This window comes from Balaenoptera acutorostrata, chromosome 20 (genome assembly GCF_949987535.1).
Source record: "Balaenoptera acutorostrata chromosome 20, mBalAcu1.1, whole genome shotgun sequence".
NCBI classification, from domain to species: domain Eukaryota; kingdom Metazoa; phylum Chordata; class Mammalia; order Artiodactyla; family Balaenopteridae; genus Balaenoptera; species Balaenoptera acutorostrata.
Genome location: NC_080083.1, coordinates 421,929 through 447,569, shown reverse-complemented (window position 1 = coordinate 447,569; position 25,641 = coordinate 421,929). Strand labels below are relative to the sequence as shown.

The 25,641-nt window shown below is 43.5% G+C and overlaps 1 protein-coding gene across 12 annotated transcripts in view; it reads left to right on the top strand.

The window, feature by feature from the left end:
* The first annotated feature begins 4,133 nt into the window (after nucleotides 1-4,133).
* DHRS7B (dehydrogenase/reductase 7B) overlaps nucleotides 4,134-25,641 on the top strand; it is a 40,740-nt gene continuing 19,232 nt past the window's right edge. For 3 of the 12 annotated variants that reach the window (XM_057535621.1, XM_057535622.1, XM_057535620.1), the window contains exon 1: nucleotides 19,080-19,204. In XM_057535621.1, coding sequence (XP_057391604.1) covers nucleotides 19,083-19,204 — 122 coding nt within the window. In that variant the 5' untranslated portion in view covers nucleotides 19,080-19,082. Of the gene's footprint in view, nucleotides 4,235-4,265; nucleotides 4,569-6,214; nucleotides 6,319-15,366; nucleotides 15,477-19,075; nucleotides 19,205-25,641 lie in introns of those variants that run through there. The other 9 variants (XM_057535625.1, XM_057535623.1, XM_007174194.3 and 6 more) reach the window with 8 other exon arrangements.

The following is a 25,641-nucleotide window of genomic DNA, read 5'->3' as shown; positions in this document are numbered from 1 at the left end:
TTTTACAGAAGATGTGAGGTTTCAATTGATGTTCTTGATTTTTTATTTATTATATGTTTTGCCTATAGATATCCAATTGCTCCAGCACCATTTGTTGAAAAAAACTATCCTTTCTGCACTGAATTGCTTTTTCAACTTTTTCAAAAATCAGACGGACATAATTGTGTGGAGCTACTTCTGGGTCCTCAATTCTGTCCCATTGATACATGTGTCCATCCCTCGACATCACAAAGTTTGAGCGATATAATAAGGTTTGTAATCAGGTAGAGTGATTCCTCCCACTTTATTATTCTTTTTCAAAATTGTTTTAGCTATTGTAGTTCCTTTGCCTTTCCACATACATTTTATTTATTATTATTTTTTAATTAATTTATTTAGTTTTGGCTGCATTGGGTCTTCGTTGCTGTGTGTGGGCTTCTCATAGTGGTGGCTTGTCTTGTTGCAGAGTGCGGGCTCTAGGCGCGCGGGCTTCAGTAGTTGTGGCTCATGGGCTCAGTAGTTGTGGCTCGTGGGCTCTGAGCACAGGCTCAGTAGTTGTGGTGCACAGGCTTAGTTGCTCTGCGGCATGTGGGATCTTCCCGGACCAGGGATCGAACCCATGTCCCCTGCATTGGCAGACGGATTCTTAACCACTGCACCACCAGGGAAGCCCCTATACATCTTTTATTTATACCTAAGTATTTCCATTTTTAAAAAATTAAAGTATAGTTGATTTACAATATTGTGTTAGTTTCAGGTGTATGGCAGAGTGATTCAGTTATATATTTTTTCAGATTATATTCCATTATAGGTTATTACAAGATATTGAATATAATTCCATTATACAGTATATCCTTGTTGCTTATCTATTTTATGTGTAGTAGTTTGTATTCTATTTTCATTTTCATTCAGTTCAATGTATTTTTATTTATTTTATTTAATTAATTTATTTTTTAAAGTTTTTTTTTTTGATGTGGACAATTTTTTTTTAAGTCTTTATTGAATTTGTTACAATATTGCTTCTGTTTTATGTCTTGGCCCTTTGGCTGCAAGACATGTGGGACCCTAGTTCCCCAACCAGGGGTCGAACCCTCACCCCCTGCATTGGAAGGCGAAGTCTCAACCACTGGACCACCAGGGAAGTCCCTCATTCAGTTCAATGTATTTTTAACCTGAGACTACCTTTTTGATCCATAGATTATTTAAAAGTGTGTTGTTCAGCTTCCAAGTTTTTGGATTTTCTTGTTATCATCCTCTTATTGATACCCAATTTTTTTTAAAGTTTTTTTTTTTTTTTGATGTGGACCATTTTTAAAGTCCTTATTGAACTTGTTACAATATTGCTTCTGTTTTATGTTTTGGTTTTTTGGCCACAGGGCATGTGGGATTTTAGCTTCCTGACCAGGGATTGAACCAGCACTCCCTGCAATGGAAGGCAAAGTCTTAACCACTGGACCGCCAGGGAAGTCCTGATACCCAGTTTGATGCCATTGTAGTTGGTACACACTCTATAAAATTTCAATTATTTTAAATATGTTGAGGTTAGTTTTTATGGCCAGGATATGGTCTATCTTGATTTATGTTCTGTGAGTGCTTAAAAAGAATGTGTTGTCTCTGGTGTTAGAGGGTGTTCTACAAATCTTGATTAGATCCTGTTGGTTAATGTTATCATTAAGCCTTTCCAAATCTTTGCTGACTTTTTATTTGTTGTATCAAGTACTGAGAGAGGTGTGTTGAAGTCTTCAACTGTAATTGTGGATTTGTCTATTTCTCCTTTTAGTTCTATCAGATTTTTCTTTGCATATTTTGCACCTCTGCTGTTTGGTGCATAAAGATTTAGGGTTGCTGTGTCTTCTTAGGGATTGACTCTTCTATATGTAAGGTACCTTTCCGTCCCGGGTAATTTTCTCTGCTCTTTTTTTTTTTAACATCTTTATTGGAGTGTAATTGCTCTACAATGGTGTGTTAGTTTCTGCTTTATAACAAAGTGAATCAGCTATACATGTACATATTTCTCTGCTCTTGTCAATTTTATCTGGTATTAATATAGCCACTCCTGCTTTCTTTTAATTAACTTTTGCACAGTTTATCTTTTTTCATCCCTGTACTTTCAACCTACCTATACAATTGAGTTTCTTGTAGCTAGCAGAGTTTGGTTATATTATTTTTATCCACTCTGCCAATCTCTTTTTTTGTATTTAGACCTCTTTCTTTTAATGCTGTAATTATTAATATGTTAAGGTTTAAGTGTATCATTTTATTCTTTGCTTTCCATTTTTGTTTGTTTGTTTGTTTTGTTTTGTTGGCTTTTTTTCTTCCTGTGGGTTAGTTGAACATTTTTGGATTCCATTTTGATTCATCTGTATTATTTTTTAGTATATCTCTTTGTATAACTTTTTAAGTGGTTGCCCTAGGGATTTCATTATATATACATAACTTATCACAGTCTACTGTTGTCTACATTTTATCAGTTCAAGTGAAGTGTAGAAAGCTCACCTCCTTTTATGTCTGTTTATCCCTTCGCATTTGTAATTGTTTTAAATATTTCCTTTGCATACATTGAGAACCATATTGGAAAGTGTTATAATTTTTCCTTCAACAATTCAACATAATTTAGAAAATTTAAGAGAAGTCTATTTTGTCTACCCATATTTTTACTCTTACAGTGTTCTTTCTTTCTATATCTTAGAACCTAACGTTCCAAGATTCCTTCTTTATCATTGCCTTTCTGTTTAGAGCACTTCCTTTAGTCATTTTTGTAGGGTAGGCCTGTTGGCGACAGATTCTCTTAGTTTTCCTTCATGTGATAATGTCTGTTTCCCTATCATTCCTGAAGGATATTTTTGCTGGATGTAGAGTTTTGAGTTGCACTTGAAAAATGTTGCGTCACTTTCTTCTGGCTTCTGGGTTTCTAATGCAAAATCTGCTGTCATTAAAATTTCGCTCTTGTTTTCAGATTTTGTGGATACTTGTGAGGACTTCCATGGTATGTTAATTGACTAAAGTGAATAAAAGCAGTGTGTAGAGTATTATGTTGTTTGTATAACAAGGGACGGTGGGGAGAATGCTGAATATATACATAATTGTTTGACCACACATAAGATGCCTCTGGAAAGGCAAGCACAGCTGGCACTGTCACCAAGGTGAAGGAGAAAGGGGTGCCTGAACAAAAGCAAGGGAGGTTTTTCAATTTATACACTTTTGCCATCTCTTGAATTTTGAACCATGAGAATTCCCCTCAGTTTCTCTCTCCACATCCTCTTTCCATGCTTCCTCTTTTACCACTTGACGTCTTTACAAAATTTATTTTCAAGAATTACTTATATATTCTAAATAAAAGTCATCTTCAGATATACGTATTGCAAATATCTTCTCCACTCTATTGCTTGTCTTTTGCTCTCTTGATGGTGTCTTTCCACGTCTTAAAGTTAACGATGACCAATTTATCAGCATTTCCCTTTAGGGTCGGTACTTTTTAATGTCCTGCTGAAAAGTATTTTCCTCTCCCACGGTCACGATATTCTGCTGTTTGGGACTTCCCTGGGGGTCCAGTGGTTAGGACTCCGCGCTTTCACTCCTCTGGCAGGGCTGGATCCCTGGTCCCGGAACTAAGATCCCAAAAACCGCGCGACGCAGCCAAGCAAAACAAAACTAAAAAACCCCGATATTCTGCCGTTGGCTGTTATTTTCCAGAGTCGTGTCTTTCACATTTAGGTCTACAACCTATCTTGGATTGATTTTTTTGCGTGAGGTAGGGGTTACGGTTCGTCCCCCAACCCCGCCAACGACATTCAATTGATCGAGCACTTTTCCTTCAAAATAACTCTTCTCTTTCATTACAGTGGCTCTTTTGTGGGGAGAAGACGTGTGACTACATACCCGTGGGTCTGTTTCTGGCTTCTCACTTCTTTTGCATTGATCTTTTTATTTATCCTTGGGCCAGTATCACACCGCTTTAATTACTAAGGCTTTATACTCCGTAGCACACGTTCTTCAACTTTGTGTCCCCTGCCCTCTTCCCCAAGAGAGCAGGCAACTCAAACCGTGACCTTCCGAATTTCCCTCTGGAAGATGGAGGGAGGGCACTTAGGCCCAAGGACGCAATTCAGACCTCCGCATCCAGCCCCTCCTACCTGCGCCTTGAGGCGCGCCCGCCCAGCGCGCATGCGCAGCCTCACGGCTGGGCGAGGGAAAAATACGTTACCGGAGAGGCGGGAGGATGGGGTTGATTCGCCATGGCCTCCGCAGCGAGCAGGTAGAGCTGTGGGCGGGGGAGCCTCGGTGGCGGGGGGCGCGAGGCCCCGCCCCGAGCTGAGGCGCGCGGCAGGTCCCGGCTCGAGCTCGTCTCGCCCGCTGAGGGGAGAGAAGTGGTGTGGAGGCCGAGCGGAGGCCGCAGACCCGGAGGGGCGCCCGCGCCGGAGCCCGGGCTCAGCGTTTTCTGGATGGGGAGCCGCGCCTTCGCTGAGCTTTGAGCCTCGGTTTGCGCGGCTGCAAGTGGGTGTAGGCAGGCGGCGGACCCGATTTCCCGATTCCGCGCCGTGCGCGGGCGAGACTGGCGGCACCTGGCCGGTGCAGAGTTAGCGCAGCAGGTACCTTTGTTCGGAGGCAGGGCGGGGTGCTGCCTGCTGCGTACCCGCGGGGTGGCCAGGGCATCTCTTGCTCCTCCTGCCCTTGCGCTGCCGTTCCCAAGCTGTGCGGCTTGGACCAGTGTCCTCAGCTGTAACTTTGGGAATAAAACGCCCCCACCCCCCCCGCCCAATGAGGTTGTCGAGAAGCGTGGTGAGATTGCGCATGGGTGGTACTGAGCTAGCGTTTGGCACAGAATAGGTTTTCAACAAATGGTACCCGTAGAACCCTCTTTTTAGTTTCCATTGCTATGGTGATTTGAGAATTGACGAGTTACTTTTGTTACGAAAGTTAACAAAATAATTTTTGATCTTCATATACATGTGTTTAGTGAACATAATACTTGCTTCTCTTAATGGAATTACCAGGAAGTGCTTTTCACGTCTTCCAACCTGTGTGTGGGGAAAACAGAGGAAGTCAGTTTCTAGAAAAGTGGCAGATAGAAAAAGGGATCCTCAACTTGGTGATACAGGGATAGAATTAGCAAAAGTGATCTAATTCTTAAGGATAGGCAGGGAACTAACTTTTTTGAGCACCCACCAAAATGACTGTTGTAGACATCTCTTATTCCTCAGCACGAGAGAGTATAGTGAGTGGTATCACCATATTCTCCAGCCCAGTTTTGGGTGGTGAGAGCACCCACAGCAAATAAGTGAGGGAAGCAGGCTTTTAAAACTAGGCTTCTGTATAAAACAAACTCATTCTAGTACAGGGGTTGCTTCTGAAGAGGTCCTTGCTCAAGAATTTATTTTTTTAAAATATTTTTAAAAAGTTTATTTATTTATTTTTGGCTGCGTTGGGTCTTCGTTGCTGTGCGTGGGCTTTCTCTAGTTGTGTCCAGAGGGGACTACTCTTCATTGTGCGCGGGCTTCTCATGGCGGTGGCTTCTCTTGTTGCGGAGCACGGACTGTAGGTGCGCGGGCTTCAGTAGTTGCAGTACGCAGGCTCAGTAGTTGTGGCTCACGGGCTCTAGAGCGCAGGCTCAGTAGTTGTGGCGCATGGGCTTAGTTGCTCCGCGGCATGTGGGATCTTCCCGGACCAGGGCTCGAACCCGTGTCCCCTGCGTTGGCAGGTGGATTCTCAACCACTGCGCCACCAGGGAAGTCCTGTCTTCATTTATAGTGGAAGAAATGGACTCAGAGATGGGAAGAAATTTAGCACTGAACTAGTAAGGGCAGAGCCAATTCCATGTCACTCCAAAAGCTAGTGCTTGTCTATGTATTTCATTCATTCCTTCACTTCAGAGATATTTATTGAACAGCTGGTCTGTACCAGCAGGTGCTAGGTGTTGGGGATACACTGATGGCCAAAGCAGACACAGCCCCTGTCTTCAGGTAGCAACTTGAGTTGAAGTAGCAACTCATAAGCAATGAGTCTAGCAAGGGAGACACACAGAAAATAGAAAATGACCAAGTAAATATTGGCTGTGGTCGTGGTACCCGCCATAGGAGACAATAGAGGGCGCTGTAAGAATATATAATGGGGTCAGTGGCAGCAGGCGGGGTGAGGAGGGACAGGTTCGCCTTTCCTGAGGCGATAGTATTGAGCTGAGACCTTAAGGACTGAGTTGGAGTTAAATTGGGCAAAGAGAAGAGTGAAGAGAAGGAGGGACGCACATGAGGCCTCGAGGGTCGGAGGGGCTGTGTCTGGTAGTTTCGGAGCGACCCACGTGGCCGGCAGTGGAGAGTGCTTCCAAGGCAGAAGCGGACACAGGTTGGATCCCATCCGAGCAGTGCTGCGCCCCAGGGTTTATTTGCTTCCCAGGACATATAATCAACTCCACAAACCGTGTCTGTGTTCCAACTCCTGGCCTCCTTCTTCAGACATGGTTAGGTCTCTGGTTGCCCTGGGTGGGGACGGATGTGCAAAGGGGCATAGACCTCAGTGTGACACTTGCTCAGTGTTGGTTACTTGCGTGGCAAAGCTGAATAGACAGGAGTGCCAGTATTGTATTTCACCCTATTTGTCTCTGCTTTGCAAAATTATTTAACAGTTTTTGCAATGGTCCAAGTCCTGTGTTAGCTACCTAGAATACAAACGTGTAAGGATAGTTATTAATTTAATTCATGTTTTATTTGCTTTCCATTTAAGATGCTACAGTTGTTTTACCAATATTATTCTTCAGGTGTGTTTGTTTACCATCTACTATGTGCTAGGCACTGTGCTAGGGACATAGCGTGAGCAAATAGACATGGTCTGTGTCCTCCTGGAGCTTAAGCTCCCAGTTGGGGCTGGAGGACGGAGAGCAAGGGGGAGCAAGTCAGGGAGATGGGGTTGGAGAGGTAGGCAGGGATCAGACTATGCAGACCTCACAGGTCATGCCAAGTATCTGGAGCTTCTCCTAAGGATGGTGGGAGGCCACTGAAGAGTCTCAGTCAGGGAGTAGAGCCAGCAGTGTGTGTTTATGAAAGATCACTCTGGCTTCTCCCTCGGCGGAGGCGGAAGTCGATGGGTGTGAGGGCTGTTTAAAAGGTAGGATCAGTGGGACTTGGTAATAGGTTCACTTTGGGGTAAGATGGAAGAGGGAGGTTCAGGGCTGATTCATTTTCTGGCCTGTGTATCTGAGATCGGAACTCAGAGGAAGGACATGAGTTCAGTTTTGAGTAAGACGTCTTTGAAATGATCCAGGTGGGGTGTCACAAGGGCAGGGATGTAGGAGGGTCTGGCACTCACGTGACCGGAATGGCTGAGTCTCTAAAGCTCTTGTCAGAGAAGAACACCTTTCCCATTTTTTTGGGGGGTGGGGGCTGTGCTGTGGGGCATGTAGGATTTTAGTTCCCTGACCAGGGATCGAACCCGTGAAGCGTGGAGTCTTAACCACTGGACCGCCAGGCAAGTCCCCACCTTTCCTTATTGAGGGAGCTGTCAAGGTGGGACCTGTGAGGTGGTCCAATGAGAGTAGAATTTCTCCACATTTATGTTGGGGAAAGGTAAAAATAAAATCTTCTGCCAACCTAGGAAATGCTCTCCACAAATGCGGAAAGAAAAGAATTCTGTTATTCAAGCATTAACCGAAAGTGGGATACAACACAGGTAATCTGCAAATGAGACTACAAAAACAGAAAAAAAAAAACCCCACCATTTACAGCCCATTACATACGTAATCTCAAGATTAACGGTAATTTGTCCTCTTGTAAAAAGACTAGACAACACCATTTGCTGTATGTGTTTTCATCCTAAATTTACCTGGTGATTGGGGTGGCCGTCTGTGCTAGTCAGTTGCCTTTCTCTGAAAGAAAAATAAAACATCCTTAATTTCTGTGAGCAGGTAGTCGAGGTGCCTAGGCTAAACTCCCATGATGTTACCTTAAGAGACATGGCTCCCAGGCCCTTCAGAAAAAAACTCTTGGGTTTTACTTGTGGCTGGAGCTAGCTTATTTAGCCTTTAAAAAGGTTTGCTTACATACCAAAGGGGCAGAGGAAGGATTTACAAACTCTAGGTTTTTCAAAGAAATGCTCTAAGAAAAAGGAGAGGAAAATCTCTTTCCCTTTTTGCAACAGGGAAAAGTCAGTTTAAAAAATTTACTTAAACAGTGCAGTAAAATGTTGGACTGGAGCTCTCTCAGTATGGGAATTGTTCTGGAGATGATCTTTAAGTGAGTTCCATGTAGTTGTGCATAGCTAGGATGCCTGCAGGTGGTCAAATCTAGCCCATCATTTCTTGTACATTGATTTAAAGAAAAATATAGATCCAGATCCTGCTGGTTTCCAGCCAGAACTCTTGTCTATGGTAGTTAACCCTTCCAGGACTTGTCCTCTTTAATGTCAGTAGTGTCATTTCTCACTCCTACCCATTGTTAAAAACATAAAATTCAACTGAGTAAATTTTTTTAAAATTAATTAATTAATATATATATATTTTTGGCTGTGTTGGGTCTTTGTTGCTGCGCGTGGGCTTTCTCTGGTTGCGACGAGCGGGGGCTACTCTTCGTTGTGGTGCACGGGCTTCTCATTGCGGTGGCTTCTCTTGTTGCAGAGCATGGGCTCTAGGGCATGCGGGCTTCAGTAGTTGTGGCACGCAGGCTCAGTAGTTGTGGCACACGGGCTTAGTTGCTCCGCAGCATGTGGGATTTTCCCGGACCAGAGCTTGAACCCGTGTCCCCTGCACTGGCAGGCAGAGTCTTAACCACTGCGCCACCAGGGAAGTCCCTAACTGAGTACGTTTTAAAGATCTTACTGGCTTTCTTTGAGTCATGAATCGGGCAGCCTCCCATCTAGCAGATAGAGAGGAGCTCCGAGGAGCTGTACAAAGTGAAAGACTTTTACAGGCAGACGGAGCGGGAACAGGAAGCTCTACCTGGGAAAAAGCGGGTTGGTTGTGGCGAGGTCACCCCCCTTTAAGGGATGCAGGGGTCCGCCAGGCATATGACCTCACTGTGCTGACCAGGCGATTCCTGATTCCCTGGTTTAAGATTCCATTTCTGGGAGAGGCTGAAACTAAATAAGTGAAGTTTGGTGATGTGGGGCTCAGCATCGGTGACTCCACTTTGAGCATATTTTCTTGTTTTTAACACCAGTTCTTCATATATGAGATATTTGGTAGATAAAGTTAGGATTTTAATGCAGAAATGAACTCTCCACTAATCTATTCTGGAAGGTCATAAATGTGGGGATGGAAATTGAGATTGAATGGCATGTAAATTTAGCTTGGAAGCTGCTTTCCACTCACCGAGGTAGGAAATTCAACAAACTCTCTTTTAGATTCTACCTGAGCTATCCCTTCCATCTTCTTAAGTTCACAGTAACCTGAGACTTGGCCACTAAACTGCTTACTGGAGGGAGAGACCGCTGATGGCAGCTGAAGTGATTGAACATTGCTTACCAGTAGTTTGAACTTGTTTGCTGTAATCAGCCTTTTTTCATCATTAGTGTACAGGAATGCAAGAGATTTCTGTGCATTAATTTTGTATCCTGCAACTTTACCAAATTCATTGATTAGCTCTAGTAGTTTTCTGGTGGCATCTTTAGGATTCTCTATGTATAGTATCATGTCATCTGCAAACAGTGACAGTTTTACTTCTTCTTTTCCAATTTGTATTCCTTTTATTTCTTTTTCTTCTCTGATTGCCGTGGCTAGGACTTCCAAAACTATGTTGAATAGTAGTGGTGAGAGTGGACATCCTTGTCTTGTTCCTGATCTTAGAGGAAATGCTTTCAGTTTTTCACCTAGTATATCTTCTTTGGAAAAGAAAGTTTAGAGAAGAAACAGCTCATTTTTTATCTGGGTTATCTTTTATTTTTGTGTTGCAAGAGTTCTTTTTATATTCTGGACACTTGACCCTTGTGAGATACATGATGTGCAAATATTTTCTCCCATTCTGTTGGTTGTCTTCACTTTTTTGATAGTTTTCTTTGAAGCACAGAAGTTTTAAATTTTGATGTTCAATTTATTTTTTTCTTTTGTTGCTTTTGCTGTAGTGTCATAGCTAAGAAATCATTGCTTAATTCAAGATCATGAAGATTTACACTTAAATATTCTTTAAAGTATTTTATAATTTTAGCTCTTACATTTAGGTCTTTGATCATTTTGAGTTAATTTTTATATATTGTGTTCTGTAAGGTTCCAACTTTATTCTTTAGTTTGTGGATATCCAGTTGTTTCAGCATCATTTATTGAAAAGACTGTTCTTTGCCCATTAATTTACCATAATGTAAAAATCAAAGCCATTCTTTAAAAACTCACTTGTTTGCTAAAAGATTTCTATTTCATTTATGGGAAATGGCTTATGAGCAGTCCTTTTTTAGGTAACTGCCTAATTCTCCTTGAGTGTTTTTTTTCCTTTTGTTTCAAAGAAAATAAAGTGAGCAAGTGGGATGTATTCCATGAATGCAAGGTTGGTTCAATATTGGGAAATTGATTAGTATCTTATACAGCATTATTAAGTATTAGGAACAATGATATGATTATTTCTCTAGATGCCGAAAAGCCTGTCAAAAAATTCAATACCCATTATAATAAAAGCACTTAGAAAATAGGAAAAAAAAAAGCCTTTATGCTGTTACATACCCTAGCAATAAACATGGTGAATGTACAAAATATGTTTTCGATTTAAGGTATTTTTCTTCTTTTAATATGGGCTCTGGAATTTGCCAAGTAATTTTTTTTCAATTCTGAAAAGGCTCTGAGAGAGAAGTAAGGAGGGGAATATGTATGGGGAAAAGTAAATCTGCCAACAGTGTTTGGTGAAATAAACAAATTGTTTGATGGCTTACTGTGGACATGTCCTGAGGCCCCGTGGCCGTGTCCTTAGGGAGCTATTTGGTGGGGTGCTGGGAAAAAGTGATAGGTCACCGGCTAGGCTATTTTTAAATGAAAGCTTAGAAGTTGGCTCTGGAAAACCCTCTCAGGTTATTATGCTTCCCTCCTCCTTTAGTCCTCCAGAATGTAAGATTCCTTTCCATGTGTTTTCTGGCATTAAAGTCAGGACACTCTCAGTTTTAAGTGGAAGCATTATTAAAAACTGCTTCAGAGTAAAGGGCATTTCCTAGTTAAATTTCACAATTATGTTTTCCAGTTCCAAAAATAACTTGGGGGACTTCCCTGGTGGTCCAGTGGCTAGGACTCCGCACTCCCAATGCAGGAGGCCTGGGTTCGATCCCTGGTCAGGAACTAGATCCCACATGCCACAACTAAGAGTTTGCATGTCGCCACTGAAGATCCCGAATGCTGTAACGAAGATCCCGAATGCTGAAACTAAGACCCGGCACAGCCAAATAAGTTAATAAGTAAATTAATAATAAAAAAAAAAGCCTTGGAACTCAGAGTGAACCATCATCCTAAATAAACTGTCTAAGAGAGAGAACAGTGGGCAGAGGCAAATAATTTATCCAAATTCATGAGGAAACTAATTTGTTAGAATTTTAAAATAATCTGATTTCAACCATGAGCCTACTTGAAGTTAGACAGCATTTAATGTTTAATGCTTTATGAATGACACACTTAAAAATTTTTTTATGGTAATAAAATATACATAATTTGAATTTACCATCTTAACCATTTTTAAGTGTATAGTTCAGAAGTGTTAAATACATTTATAATGTTATGCCACAATCACCACCATCTGTCTCCAGAATTCTTTTCATCTTGCAAAACTGAAATTCTGTACCCATTAAAAAATAACTCCCCATTTCCCTCCCTGCTCCCAGCCCCTGGCAACTCCCATTCTGCTTTCTGTCTCTAAGAATTTGACTACTCCAAGTATCTCATGTAAGTGGACTCATACAGTATTTGCTTTTGTGTCTGGCTTATTTCACTGAGCATAGTGTCCTCAAGGTTCATCCATATTGTAGCACGTGTCAGAGTTCCCTTCCTTTTTAAAGCTGAGTGATATCCCATTGTATGTACATATCACATTTTGCTTATCCATGCATTGGTTGGTGGACGCTTGGGTTGTTTCTGTGTTTTATCTATTGTGAATAGTGCTGCTCTGAACATGGTTGTACAGATATCTCTTCGAGACCCTGCATTCAATTCTTTTGAGTATATACCCAGCAGCGGGATTGCTGGATCATATGATAATTCTATTTTTAATTTTATTGAGGAACCTCCATACTTTTTTTTCAGTGGCCATACTGTTTTACATTCTCACCCGCAGTGCATAGGGTTCTAATTTCTCCATATCCTCCCACTTATCATTTTCTGGTTTTTGGATAGTAGTCATTCTAATGCGTGTGAGGTGGTATCTCATTATAGTTTTTATTTGCATTTCACTAATGACTAGTGATATTGAGCATCTTTTCATATACTTATTGGCTGTTTTTATGTCTTCTTTTGAGAAATGTCTGTTCAAGTCTGTTGCCTATTTTTTTTTTTTTAATTTATTGGGTCTTCGTTGCTGCATGCGGGCTTTCTCTAGTTGCGGCGAGTGGGGGCTACTCTTCGTTGTGGTGCGCGGGCTTCTCATTGTGGTGGCTTCTCTTGTTGTGGAGCACGGGCTCTAGGCGCGTGGGCTTCAGTAGTTGTAGCACATGGGCTCAGTAGTTGTGGCTCGCAGGCTCTAGAGTGCAGGCTCAGTAGTTGTGGCGCACGGGCTTAGCTGCTCCGTGGCATGTGGGATCTTCCTGGACCAGGGTTCGAACCCGTGTCCCCTGCATTGGCAGGCAGATTCTTTTTTTTTTTTTAATTAATTAATTAATTTATTTATTTATTTTATTTTTGGCTGTGTTGGGTCTTCGTTTCTGTGCGAGGGCTTTCTCCAGTTGCGGCAAGCGGGGGCCACTCTTCATCGTGGTGTGCGGGCCTCTCACTATCGCGGCCTCTCTTGTTGCGGAGCACAGGCTCCAGACACGCAGGCTCAGTAGTTGTGGCACACGGGCCTAGTTGCTCCGCGGCATGTGGGATCTTCCCAGACCAGGGATTGAACCTGTGTCCCCTGCATTAGCAGGCAGATTCTCAACCACTGTGCCACAAGGGAAGCCCCCAGCAGGCAGATTCTTAACCAATGTGCCAGCAGGGAAGCCCCATTTGCCCATTTTTGAATCAGGTTGTTTTTGTTTTGTTTTAAATTTTAGGAGTTCTCTGTTTTAGATATTGCTCCCTTATCAGGTATATGATTTGAAAATATTTTCTGCTACCCTGTGGGTTATCTTTTTACTCTGTGAATAGTGTCTTTTACTGCACAACATTTAAAATTTTTCATGAACCAATTTATCTAGTTTTTCTTTTGCTACCTGTGTGTTTATAGAGTCTTATCCAAGAAATCATCACCAAATCCAATGTCATGAAGCTTTTGCCTATGTTTTCTTGTAAGAAATATGTTTTAGGTCTTACATTTACATCCTTGATCCATTTTGAGTTAATTTTTGTATAAGGGTCCAATTTTGTTCTTTTGCAAGTGGATATCCAGGTTTTTTTTTTTTAATTTATTTATTTATTTTTGGCTGTGTTGGGTCTTCGTTTCTGTGTGAGGGCTTTCTCTAGTTGCGGCGAGCGGAGGCCATTCTTCATCGTGGTGCGCGGGCCTCTCACTATCGCTGCCTCTCTTGTTGCGGGGCACAGGCTCCAGACGCGCAGGCTCAGTAATTGTGGCTCACGGGCCCAGTTGCTCCGCGGCATGTGGGATCTTCCCAGACCAGGGCTCGAACCCGTGTCCCCTGCATTGGCAGGCAGATTCTCAACCACTGTGCCACCAGGGAAGCCCCTCCAGTTTTTTTTAAATTAAATTAAATTAAATTAAATTATTTATTTTTTGGCTGTGCCATGTGGAATATGGGATATTATTTCCCCAACCAGTGATCAAACCCATGCCTCATGCAGTGAAAGCACAGTCTTAACCACTGGACCTCCAGGTAAGTCACTGGATATCCAGTTTTCTTAGCATCATTTGTTTGAAAGACTCTCTTTTCCCCATTGAATGATTTTGACATTCCTGTCAAAAATTATTTGACCATATATGCAAAGATTTATTTCTGGGCTCTCTATTCCATTGGTCTATGTCTGTCTTTGTGCCAGCACCACACTGTTTTGATTACTCTAGCTTTATAGTAAGTTTTGGTATCAGGAAGTGGTTCTTCCAGCTTCTTTGTTCTTTTCCAAGATTCTTTTGACTATTCAGGGACCTTTGAGAGTCCATGTGAATTTTAGGATGAGTTTTTCTCTTTCTGCAAAAGGCATTGTTGGGATTTTGATAGGGATTGAATTGAATCTGCAGGTTGCTTTGATTGGTATTGACATTTTAATAGTAATAAGTGTTCCACTCCATGAACATGGGATGTATTTCCATTCATTTATGTCTTGTTTAATTTCTTTCAGCAGTATTTTGCAGTTTTCATTGTACAAGTCTTCACCTCCTTGGTTAAGTTAGTTCTTAAGTATTTAATTCTTTTAGTTGTTATTGTAAATGGAATTGCTTTTGCATGTATAGAGATACAACTGATTTTTTTGTGTTGACTTTGTGTCCTGTTACTTTGCTGAATAAATTTATTCTAACACATTTTAAACACATTTTTTGGAGTCCTTAGGGTTTCCTACATACAAGATCATATCACCTGCAAACAGATAATTTTACTTCTTCCTTTCCAATTTAGATGCCTATTATTTCTTTTTCTTTCCTGATTGCTCTGGCTAGAATTTTCAGTACTATGTTGAATAGAGGTGGTGAAAGTTGGCATCCTTGCTTTGTTCCTGATCTTGGAGGAAAAGCTTTCAGTCTTTTACCATTGAGTCTGATGTTTGATGTAGGTTTTTAATGTATGGCTCTTACTGTGTTGAGTAGTTTCCTTGTATTCCTATTTGTTGAGTGCTTTTATCATGAAAGGGTGTTAAATTTTATCAAATGCTTTTTCTGCGTCAATTGAGTTGATCGTGTGGTTTTTTCCTTCAGTTGACGTGGCATATTGTTGATCATCTTCATATGTTGTAGGATCCTTGCATTCCAGGAACAAATCCCACGTGGTCAGGATGTATAATCCTTTTACTATGCTGCTAAAATTCAGTTTGTTAGTTTTTTTTGTTGAGGAGTTTGGTGTCACTCTTCAAAAGGGATATTGTTCTGTAGTTTTCTTACAGTGTTTTTTCTTGGTATCAGGGTAATGCTGGTCTCATGGAATGGGTTAGAAAGTGTTCTCTCCTAAAACGGAGGAGTCACTAGCTGGGGCTGCCCTGGGCTGGTTGTGTGCCGTGTGGCCAGCACACCAGCTTGGGTGGTTTTGACTTTGAATCAAAGCTTCAGGTGAGGCTCGTCCTCTAGACAGGCCATCTTATCACAATTCCAGTCGTTTAATCTTTGTGTTTCTTTGTTTATCGCCACTCTGTCTGTCTAGGCGGTGAGCTTCGTGAGGTCAGAACCCACGTCTCCTTGGTCCATCGCCCTGCAACCCCGGCCCCGCCAGCACCCGGTGTGAGTGGCACCTCGTGTGCCTTAGGTGAACAGGTGAGCGAGAGCCGTCCTGGAGCTGAGAGGACGCTCGGCCCGTGAGGTGTGGATGTGAAGTAGGGAGCTTGGTCTTTTTACGCAGCGCCATTAAAGCTGCCTGTCTGGGGACTTACCTGGTGGTCCAGTGGTTAAGACTCCATGCTTCCAATGAAGGGGACGCAGGTTTGATCCCTGGTCAGGAAACGAAGATCCCACGTGCCGCATGGTGCAGCCAAAAAAACCCAGCTGCCTGCCTGGCTGCCTTTGCTCAGTTCCTGTCTGAAGTCCTCTCTGGAAATGCTTTATTGCTTCTTTTCAGTTAGCTTATGAGTCAGCAGGACCTTAGCATTTACAAAGTGCTTCCCATGTGGTTTCTCATTGGAATAATCACCCCCATTTTGAAGTTAGGACACTTAGTTGCAGAGAATAAATCTGCTTGCGTCACACAGCAGGGACATGACAGAGTGAACCTGAACCCTGCTCCCCAGTGCCAACTTGGTGCTTTTTCTGCTTTACACCCACAGTGAGCGCCTTGTGTGGTTTCTATCGAGGGGTCTGGGCCTCTTGTGTGCTCTGGGAAAGAGGGCAAGATCACTCAGGCATCTTCCAGTAACACTAAATTCATTTTATAAAGCACATTAGAAACCAAAATTGTGGGACTTGCCTGGTGGCACAGTGGTTGAGAGTCCACCTGGCAATGCAGGGGACACGGGTTCGAGCCCTGGTCTGGGAAGATCCCACATGCCACGGAGCAGCTAAGCCCCAGCACCACAACTACTGAGCCTGATCTCTAGAGCCCGCGAGCCACAACTACTGAGCCCGCGAGCCACAACTACTGAAGCCCGCGTGCCTAGAGCCCGTGTTCTGGAACAAGAGAAGCCACTGCAACGAGAAGCCCGTGCACCACAATGAAGAGTAGCCCCTGCTCGCCACAACTAGAGAAAGCCTGTGTGCAGCAACAAAGACCCAACACAGCCAATAATAAATAATAAACTAAAAAAAAAAAAAAAAAGAAAGAAACCAAAATTGTTTTTTGTGACAAGGTGTCTAGGTAGCTATCATAAGTGTTGTTTTTAAAAACTGAACAAAGACTTTGGCCCATAATAAACGGTTAGCCTCCAGCACCCTGTCCTCGTGTCAGGAGCCCGCGCTGCAGGGTCTGGAGCTGTGCTCAGCACCTCTCATCCCACCCTCCCAGGCTGGGCATGCTGTGCAGTGGGGGCCCAGCATCTTACTGGAGAGCAGTGCTCGCTTCTCCAGGACTGGATGCTCAGGACCTGGTCTGAAATACTCGCAGGCCTTCCTCTTGGTTCTGTCTTCACTAATGCCAGCCTGCACTCCTTTAAACTGGGGGCCCTAAGGCTGGCATCCCAAAGTACACCCCATAGGCCACTCGTTCATGGCTCGTTCCAGCATTCCAGGGAGGGCCTGCTGACCTGAAGGTATCCTCTGGCCTCTGGTCCAAGTTACTCTGCCCTGGGTTAAAAGACTAGAGTAGACATGGGTGCCGGGAACTGCCACTAGTGAAGTATCTGCTGTCTGAGGTAGGATGCTATCTTTTCTTTTCAGTCAGAGACGGCCTTAGCTGCTGCTTCTCATGCGCTTCAGACCAAGAAAGAGTGGCTTTACTCTGCTTTTACTTTCTGAAATTAGATACGTATTTTCAGATATGGGTTATAAGCATGACCTGTAGCTTACGTCACCTTTAATAGAACAGCTGGCTGTCAGCGCTAACACACAAGAGTGGATGTGGGCTGTGGGGACTGAGCCTGACTGCTTTTGCTGCCAAGCCCTTCCTTGCCCTGTGGCCTCGGTGTCCTGCCGTCCAGTTGGAACCCCTCTCTGCCCTTTAGCCTGATTTTCTTGTGCATAACATGGCAACTTATTTCATGACTAATCCTTCCAGACCTGAACTCATTATCATTTTAAAAAATTAATTAATTAATTAATTAATTTAATCTTTGGCTGCACTGGGTCTTCGTTGCTGTGCGTGGGCTTTCTCTAGTTGCGGCGAGCGGGGGCTACTCTTGGTTGCGGTGCGCGTGCTTCTCATTGCGGTGGCTTCTCTTGTTGTGGAGCACGGGCTCTAGGGGCGTGGGCTTCAGTAGTTGTGGCACACAGGCTCAGTAGTTGTGGCTCGTGGGCTCTAGAGCGCATGCTCAGTAGTTGTGGCGCACAGGCTTAGTTGCTCCGCGGCACGTGGCATCTTCCTGGACCAGGGATCGAACCCGTGTCCCCTGCATTGGCAGGCAGATTCTTAACCACTGCGCCACCAGGGAAGTCCCTCATTATCATTTTTCACTTTGGAGGGTTTTCAGATCCCCTCCTTTGGTTTTCAGATGTAGCTCTTAATGGTTTAATTTCTATGTGTGGTTTCTGAGTAGATTCTAACAACTTGTTTTTATTGACGGTTCAATTTATTTTATTTTTGTAACTGAGAGAAGAAAGGAATCTTAGGAACAGATTCCATCTGTGAAATGCAATGTAGGGTTTTGGCTAAAGGGTGGAGAATGGAACAGACGGCATAAGAGGTGACGTACCTGCTCCGAGTTGGTTTCTCGGTGACGGTCTTGTTTCTAGTTTGAGGTTCCGAAAGCCTCAGTAGAAAGTAGGAGAGCAGTGCAGACCCGCAAACTTTCCAGCCGCCTGGCCCAAGTAACAGGCACCTGTGAAGGGGCTTTTCCACCTTCACACTCTTTTGACCTAGGTCTGGAGCTCCGTTGTGTGTGCTGCGAGAAAACACAAGCAGACACCTGGGCTCGTGACTTCCTCTCTCTGGTCACTTTCTGTGTGGGGGTGAGTGGGCGTGGCTGGTGCGGGTGGGCGGAGCCTGCCTCCCCTCTCTCCACGTGCCGGTCCTGCTTCTGGCTCTGGCTCACAGCACTGCTGGGCTGACTGTCCCTCTGTGCTATAAGCTCATCTCCAAATGCTGGGAATCGTGAGCAAGATTTTTTTCCCACTCCCTTTTTTTACCACCAGTCTTGTCTTCCAGTTATATCTGAAACTAGCAGTTTTAAGAAGCATTTTGGTATAAAATGCAAAATTTATAAGCATGTTATATGCCATTTGCAAAAAAAACCAGGCCCCTTTTGACCTTGCTTTACATAGGAGATTTATTTCCTGATCTGGAAATGTGGCCAGCCAAGACTTAGTTCCTCTCTTCCACTTGGGAGCTGTCCCTTTTGCTCAGAGCAGGCCCCCAGACACCACAGCAAGTCAGTGGGTCTGAGTTACTTCTTTGTCTAGCTCTCTTGGCCGTCATAACTGCGGAGGGTGAGACAGGAAGGCGTTGGCACAGCTACCTCTGAGAGTCTGGGAGACCCAGGGCCCATCGGTGTGGCCGTATGTACTGCAGAACAGAATGACAGGTGGGAGATCTTTAAGAATTTGAAAAACTCCTGGAAAGAGTTGAAATCGTCTATATTAGCAGCTTCACCTGGTCAGGGGAGTTATGCTGAAGTTGAACCTGACTCTAAAATTAGTGGCTTGCTCTGGGGTGTCTTTTCCCACCATCATCCTGAGTTACTGGGCAAAGCTGCACTGGTTTCTAGTTTACGTTCTGATTCTGTGAGAATTTGCCAGACTGAATGCAGATGCACTCTCCTTACAGAAAGTGGGCTGAGGATGGACCCCCTTAACCTGGTGCCGTATTTGCCTCGGGCAGAGTGGTCCCTGGGGCCAGGAGACCAAGGCTGGCTTGCGATGTTGGGTCAGGTGCTCAAGGAATACCAGACATGTACAAGACGGTGTGTGGTTTCTCTCTTTTCTTCATGTCAAGAGTTGCCAGCTTGGGCTTTGAACAGGTGCATGGAGCTGTGATTGTCTCAGTGGGGCGCCTTGCTGGGTGGGTTTGTCTTCATCCTCTTCCTCCCCTGGGTATGAGAAAGGGGTGGACAGGACATTGTGGCCCTTGTCTGCTCTCTCTTTGCTGTGTTGGCCGCATTTTGTTTGTTTGTTTCTTTTTAATTTTTTTTAAGTTTATTGAATTGTAGTTGGTTTACAATGTTGTGTTAACTTGTGCTGTACAGCAAAGTGACTCAGTTATAGATACACGTATTGTTTTTCATATTCTTTTCCACTATGGTTTATCACAGGATATTGAATGTAGTTCCCTGTGCTGTACAGTAGGACCTTGTTATTTATCCATCCTATATATACTAGCTTGCATCTGCTAATCACAAACTCCCACTCCTTCCCTCCCCTCCCCTTCCTCCCTCTTGGCAACCACAAGTCTGTTCTCTATATCTGTGAGTGTGTTTCGTAGATATGTTCATTTGTGTCGTATTTTAGGTTCTACATATAAGTGATATCATAAGGGTATTTGTTTTTCTCTTTCTGACTTACTTCACTTAGTATGATAATCTCTAGGTCCGTCCATGTTGCTGCAGATGACATTATTTCATTCTTTTTTATGGCTGAGTAACATTCCACTGTTTGTTACACACACTGTGTGTAACAATGTTACACAATGTTACACACACTGTGTGTGTGTGTGTATATACCACATCTTCTTCATCCATTCATCCATCGATGGACATTTAGGTTGTTTCCACGTCCTGGCTATTGTAAATAGTGCTGCCATGAACATAGGAGTGCACGTATCTTTTCAAATTATAGTTTTGTCTGGGTATATGCCTGGGAGTGAGATTGCTGGATCGTATGGTAGCTCTATTTTTAGTTTTTTGAGAAACTCCCATACTGTTTTTCGTAGTGGCTGCCAATTTACATTCCCACCAACAGTGTAAGACGGTTCCCTTTCCTCCACACCCTCTCCAATATTTATTATTTGTATACTTTTTAATGATGGCCATCCTGACCAGAGTGAGCTGGTACCTCATTGTAGTTTTCATTTGCATTTCTCTAATAATTAGCAATGATGAGCATCTTTCCATGTGCCTGTTGGCCATCTATATGTCTTTGGAGAAATGGTCTATTTAGGTCTTCTGCCCATTTTTCGATTGGGTTGTTTGTTTTTTTGTTATTGAGTTGTATGAGCTGTTTGTATATTTTGGAAATTAAGCCCTTGTTGGTCACATCATTTGCAGATATTTTCTCCCAGTCTTTTCATTTTGTTTATGGTTTCCTTTGCTGTGCAAAAGCTTATAAGCTTGATTAGATCCCATTTGTTTATTTTTGCTTTTATTTCTATTGCTTTGGGATACTGACCTAAGAAAACGGTACAATTTATGTCAGAGAATGTTTTGCTTATGTTCCCTTCTAGGAGTTGTATGGTGTCATGTCTTATATTTACGTCTTTATAGCCATTTCGAGTTTATTTTTGTGTATGGTGTGAGGGTGTTCTAACTTCATTGATTTACATGAGGCTGTCCAACTTTTCCAACACCACTTGCTGAAGAGACTGTTTTTTTCCCTATTGTATGTTGTTACCTCCTTTGTCGAAGATTAATTGTCCATAGGTCTGTGGGTTTATTTCTAGGCTCTCTATTATGTTCCACTGATCCATATGTCTGTTTTTATGCCAATACCACACTGTTCTGATTACTGTAGCTTTGTAGTGTTGTCTGAAGTCTGGGAGGGTTATGCCTACTGCTTGGTTCTTTTTCTTCGGGGTTGCTTTGGCAATTCTGTGTCTTTTATGGGTCCATATAAGTTTTAGGATTATTTGTTTTAGTTCTGTGAAAAATGTCATGGGTAATTTGATAAGAAAAGCATTAAGTATGTATATTGCTTTGGGTAGTATGGCCATTTTAACAGTATTCATTCTTCCAGTCGAAGAGCATAGGATGTCTTTCCATTTCTTTGAATCATCTTCGGTTTCCTTTACTAATGTTTTGTAGTTCTCAGCATATAAGTCTTTCACCTCCTTGGTGAGGTTTATTCCTAAGTATTTTATTATTATTTTTGTTTTGATGGGATTTTAAAAGGGATTGTTTGTTTACATTCCCTTTCTGTTATCTCATTGATGGTGTAAAGCAATGCAACCAATTTCTGTATATTAATCTTGTATCCTGCTACCTTGCTGAATTTGTTTATCAGTTCTAGTATTTTTTGTGTGGAGTCTTTAGGGATTTCTATTGGGTTGGCCAAAAAGTTCGTAACATGAAAAAACCGAATGAACTTTTTGGCCAGCCCAATATGTATAGTATCATGTCATTTGCATATAATGACAATTTTACCTCTTCCCTACCAGTTTTTTTTAAAAAAAAAATTATTTATTTATTTGATTGCACCCGGTCTTAGTTGCAGCAGGCAGGCTTCTTAGTTGTGGCTTGCAGGCTCCTTAGTTGTGACATGCGAACTCTTAGTTGCAGCATAAGTGTGGGATCTAGTTCCCTGGCCAGGGATTGAACCCAGGCCCCCTGTGTTGGGAGCACAGAGTCTTATCCACTGTGCCACCAGGGAAGACCCTCTTCCCTACCAATTTGAATACCTTTTCTTTCTTTTTTTTTTTTTTTAAATGTATTTATTTATTTTGACTGCGCTGGGTCTTAGTTGTAGCATACAGGATCTTCGTTGCGGCATGTGGGATCTTTAGTTACGGCATGCAAACTCTTAGTTGTGGCATGCGGGATCTAGTTCCCTGACCAGGGATCGAACCCAGGCCCCCTGCATTGGGAGCATGGAGTTGTAGCCACTGGACCACCAGGGAAGTCCCTTTTATTTCTTTTTCTTGTCTGATTGCTGTGGCTAGGACTTCCAATAGTATGTTGAAGAGAAGTGGTGAGAGTGGGCATCCTTGTCTTGTTTCAGATTTTAGCGAGAAGGCTTTCAACTTTTCACCATTGAGTCTTATATTGGCTGTGAGTTTGTCATAAATAACTTTTATTATGTTGAGATATGTTCCCTCTATACCCACTTTGGTAAAAGAGTTTTTATCATGAATGGATTTGGAATTTTATCAAATGCTTTTTCTGCATCTGTTGAGATGATCATGTGGTTTTTGTCTTCTTTTGTTGTTATGTGGTGTATCACATTGATTGATTTGCATATGTTGAACCATCCTTGTGACCCTGGGATGAATCCACCTTGGTCCTGGTGTATGATCTTTTTTATGTGCTGTTGGATTCGGTTTGCTAATATCTTGTTGAGGATTTTTGCATCTATATTCATCAAAGATATTGGCCTATAATTTTCTTTTTTGATAGTATCTTTGTCTGGTTTTGGTATCAGGGTGCTTGTGGCTTTATAGAATGTCTTTGGGAGTGTTTCTTCCTCTTCAGTCTTTTGGAGGAGTTTGAGCAGGATCAGTATAAGTTCTTCCTTGTATGTTTGGTAGAATTTGCCTGTGAAGCCATCTGGCCCTGGACTTTGTTTGTAGGGAGTTTTGTTTGTTTGTTTGTTTTTACAGATTTTATTTCACTTCTAGTGATCGGTCTGTTCAAGTTATCTATTTCTTCTTGATTCACTTTTGGTGGGCTGTATGTTTCTAGAAAGTTGTCCATTTCTTCTAGGTTGTCAAATTTATTGGCATATAATTGTTCATAGTATTCTCTCATGGTTTTTTTGTATTTCTGTGATCAGTTGTGATTTCTCCTCTTTCATTTCGTATTTTGTTTATTTGGGTCTTCTCTCTTTCCTTCTTAGGGAGCCCAGACATTGGTGTGTTAATTTTTGTTTACCCTTTCAAAGAACCAGCTCTGGGTTTTATTGATTTTTTTTTTCTTTTTTTTTTTAATCTCTATTTTATTTATTTCTTCTCTGGTCTTTATTATCTCCTTCTTTCTGCTGACTTTAGGTTTTCTTTGGTCACATTTACTTTTCTTTCTTTCTTTTTCTTGGCCATGCCGTGCGGCTTGTGGGATTTTAGTTTCCCCACTAGGGATCGAACCTGGGCCCTTGGAACTGAGAGCACGGAGTCCTAACCACTGGACCATCAGGGAATTCCCATGTTTGGCCACATCTTCTGTTACAAAACTTGGGATATGGGATTCTGATTCCTGACAAAGCTGGGGTCTCTTTCTTCCTAGTTGTTCATTTAATTAAACCAGAGGGCTTATGAAGCCATAAAAATTAAATTATAGTGAACTGTATGTTTAATGAGTTTGCTTTACGTCATAAACCAGGGCCCCTTTCAGACAACCTTGGAAATCCGGTTGCTGGCTTTCAGTTAGTGATGGGTCGTGATGATGCTGATGCCAGCCGTGTTTACTGAGCTCTCGCCCTGAGCCAGGGACTGCACGCACACTTGCATGTGCTAATTCATCAGACCACAACAAACCGGTTTTTGTTTTTTTTTTTTTTAATTTATTTTTGATTGTGTTGGGTCTTCGTTGCTGTGAGCAGGCATTCTCTAGTTGCAGTGAGTGGGGGCTACTCTTCGTGGCAGTGCGCAGGCTTCTCATTGCAGTGGCTTCTCTTGTTGCGGAACACTGGCTCTAGGCACGCAGGCTTCAGTAGTTGTGGCTCGCGGGCTCAGTAGTTGTGGCTCGCGGGCTCTAGAGCGCAGGCTCAGTAGTTGTGGCACACGGGCTTAGTTGCTCTGCGGCATGTGGGATCTTCCCAGACCAGGGCTCAAATCCGTGTCCCCTGCGCTGGCAGGCAGATTCTTAACCACTGCGCCACCAGGGAAGTCCAGCGAACCTGTTTTACAGACAGAGGTGCCGAGGCCTCAGTGTTGCGGCCCTGACCCAGGCTGGTGAGTAGCTGAGCCAGGATGTGAACCCGGCCAGGAGGCGCGGGCTCATCTTTGCAACCCCTGTGCTGCCACTGCCATTAGTTGGTGTTTTCCAGGTGGTCTCTGAAACCTGAATTTTTAGAGGCAACAGGGCTGTGTATTGGGGCTTGACCCCTTGTAGCCTTCAGTGAAGTTCTGGCTCAGCCCCAGGTTATGGGTCTGAGAGAGGCTGGCTCCACAGGGCTGTGGTCTCCATGGGCCTGTGTCCACCCACAGACCCAGAGGCTGAGCCGGTTGTCCTTTCCTGAGCAGTGTCCCCACCTCCCTGGGCTTCCTGGGCATTGTCTGGGCCCCGGGTGATGTGAGCCAAGCAGGGTGGTCCACCTTGGGACCTACGTGGTATAAGGATCTGGGATTGCCCTGCGGATAAAGCTCTTCCCGCGCAGCTGTCCCACGGGGCTGAAATGGATCCCGCAGCCTGCCGTCTTCAGGGGCTGTGCCCTGTGAAGGCCCCTAGGCAGCACCCACAGACCCACGGAATGGCGGAGGTGCACCTGCCTGCTCTAAACCTCTCTGAGTACTACCAGGTGCTAAACACAGGATCTTTGTTTTTGTTTTTTAAATTAATTAATTAATTTGTCTGCGTCGGGTCTTAGATGCGGCATGCGGGATCTTCCTTGCGGCACGTGGGCTTCTCTCTAGTTGTAGTACACAGGCTTCATGGTGTGTGGGCTCAGTAGTTGTGGCACACGGGCTCTCTAGTTGTGGTGCACGGGCTCTAGAGCGCAGGCTTAGTTGCCCCACGGCATGTGGGATCTTAGTTCCATGACCAGGGATCGAACTCGCGTCCCCTGCTTTGGAAGGCAGACTCTTAACCACTGGACCACCAGGGGAGTCCCCAAACAAAAGATCTTTGGGTCCTCATCTCTCCCCTGGGACTCGGCCCTGCCTGAACGTCCAGTTGAGGGCAGGGGTTGGTGCCAGTAGTACCCGGGTAAAGAGCTCGGCACTTCAGAATCCACTTGGATTGCCAGGGCATCCACGTGTGGGTTTGGCACAGTGTAGGGTAAGAGGGAAATGTGTCCACTTAGCAGACAGTAGCCGGCGTCTTTCAGAAGTAGATTAAGTGGAGGTTGATAGGAAAGCGTCATTTTTGCAGATGTTCGTCCAAGGATGTTAATTTTTTATAGTGATCAAGAATTTGGGTGTATTTGGAAAGGGAGGTGAAAAATTAAGCTAAATACTGAACTAGCTTAGTTGATCAAACCGGAGCAGAACCTTTTAGCTTAGATCGGGACGGCCCCTCCCAAACCTGGACTTCAGAGTCAAAGCAGCTCAGGGCACAGGCGGATCCGTGCTGGGATCTGTGTGTTCTTGGCTTCATGGTATCCACAGAGTGGGTGCTGTCTTGGGAAGGGAGCAGAGATATGTTTTTAAATATGCGGAGTTGAGGACTTGGGAGGTGGGCGAGGGCTTTCGCAGTCACCGCAGTGTGATGAATGATTGAAGCCTGCAGGCTTGTTCGCGAGAGCTGTGCGCTTACTCCCAGCCCCTTCCTCCCCTGGAAGCTGACGTGCTTCTAACATCATAGTCCTGGAGGGCCGGGGG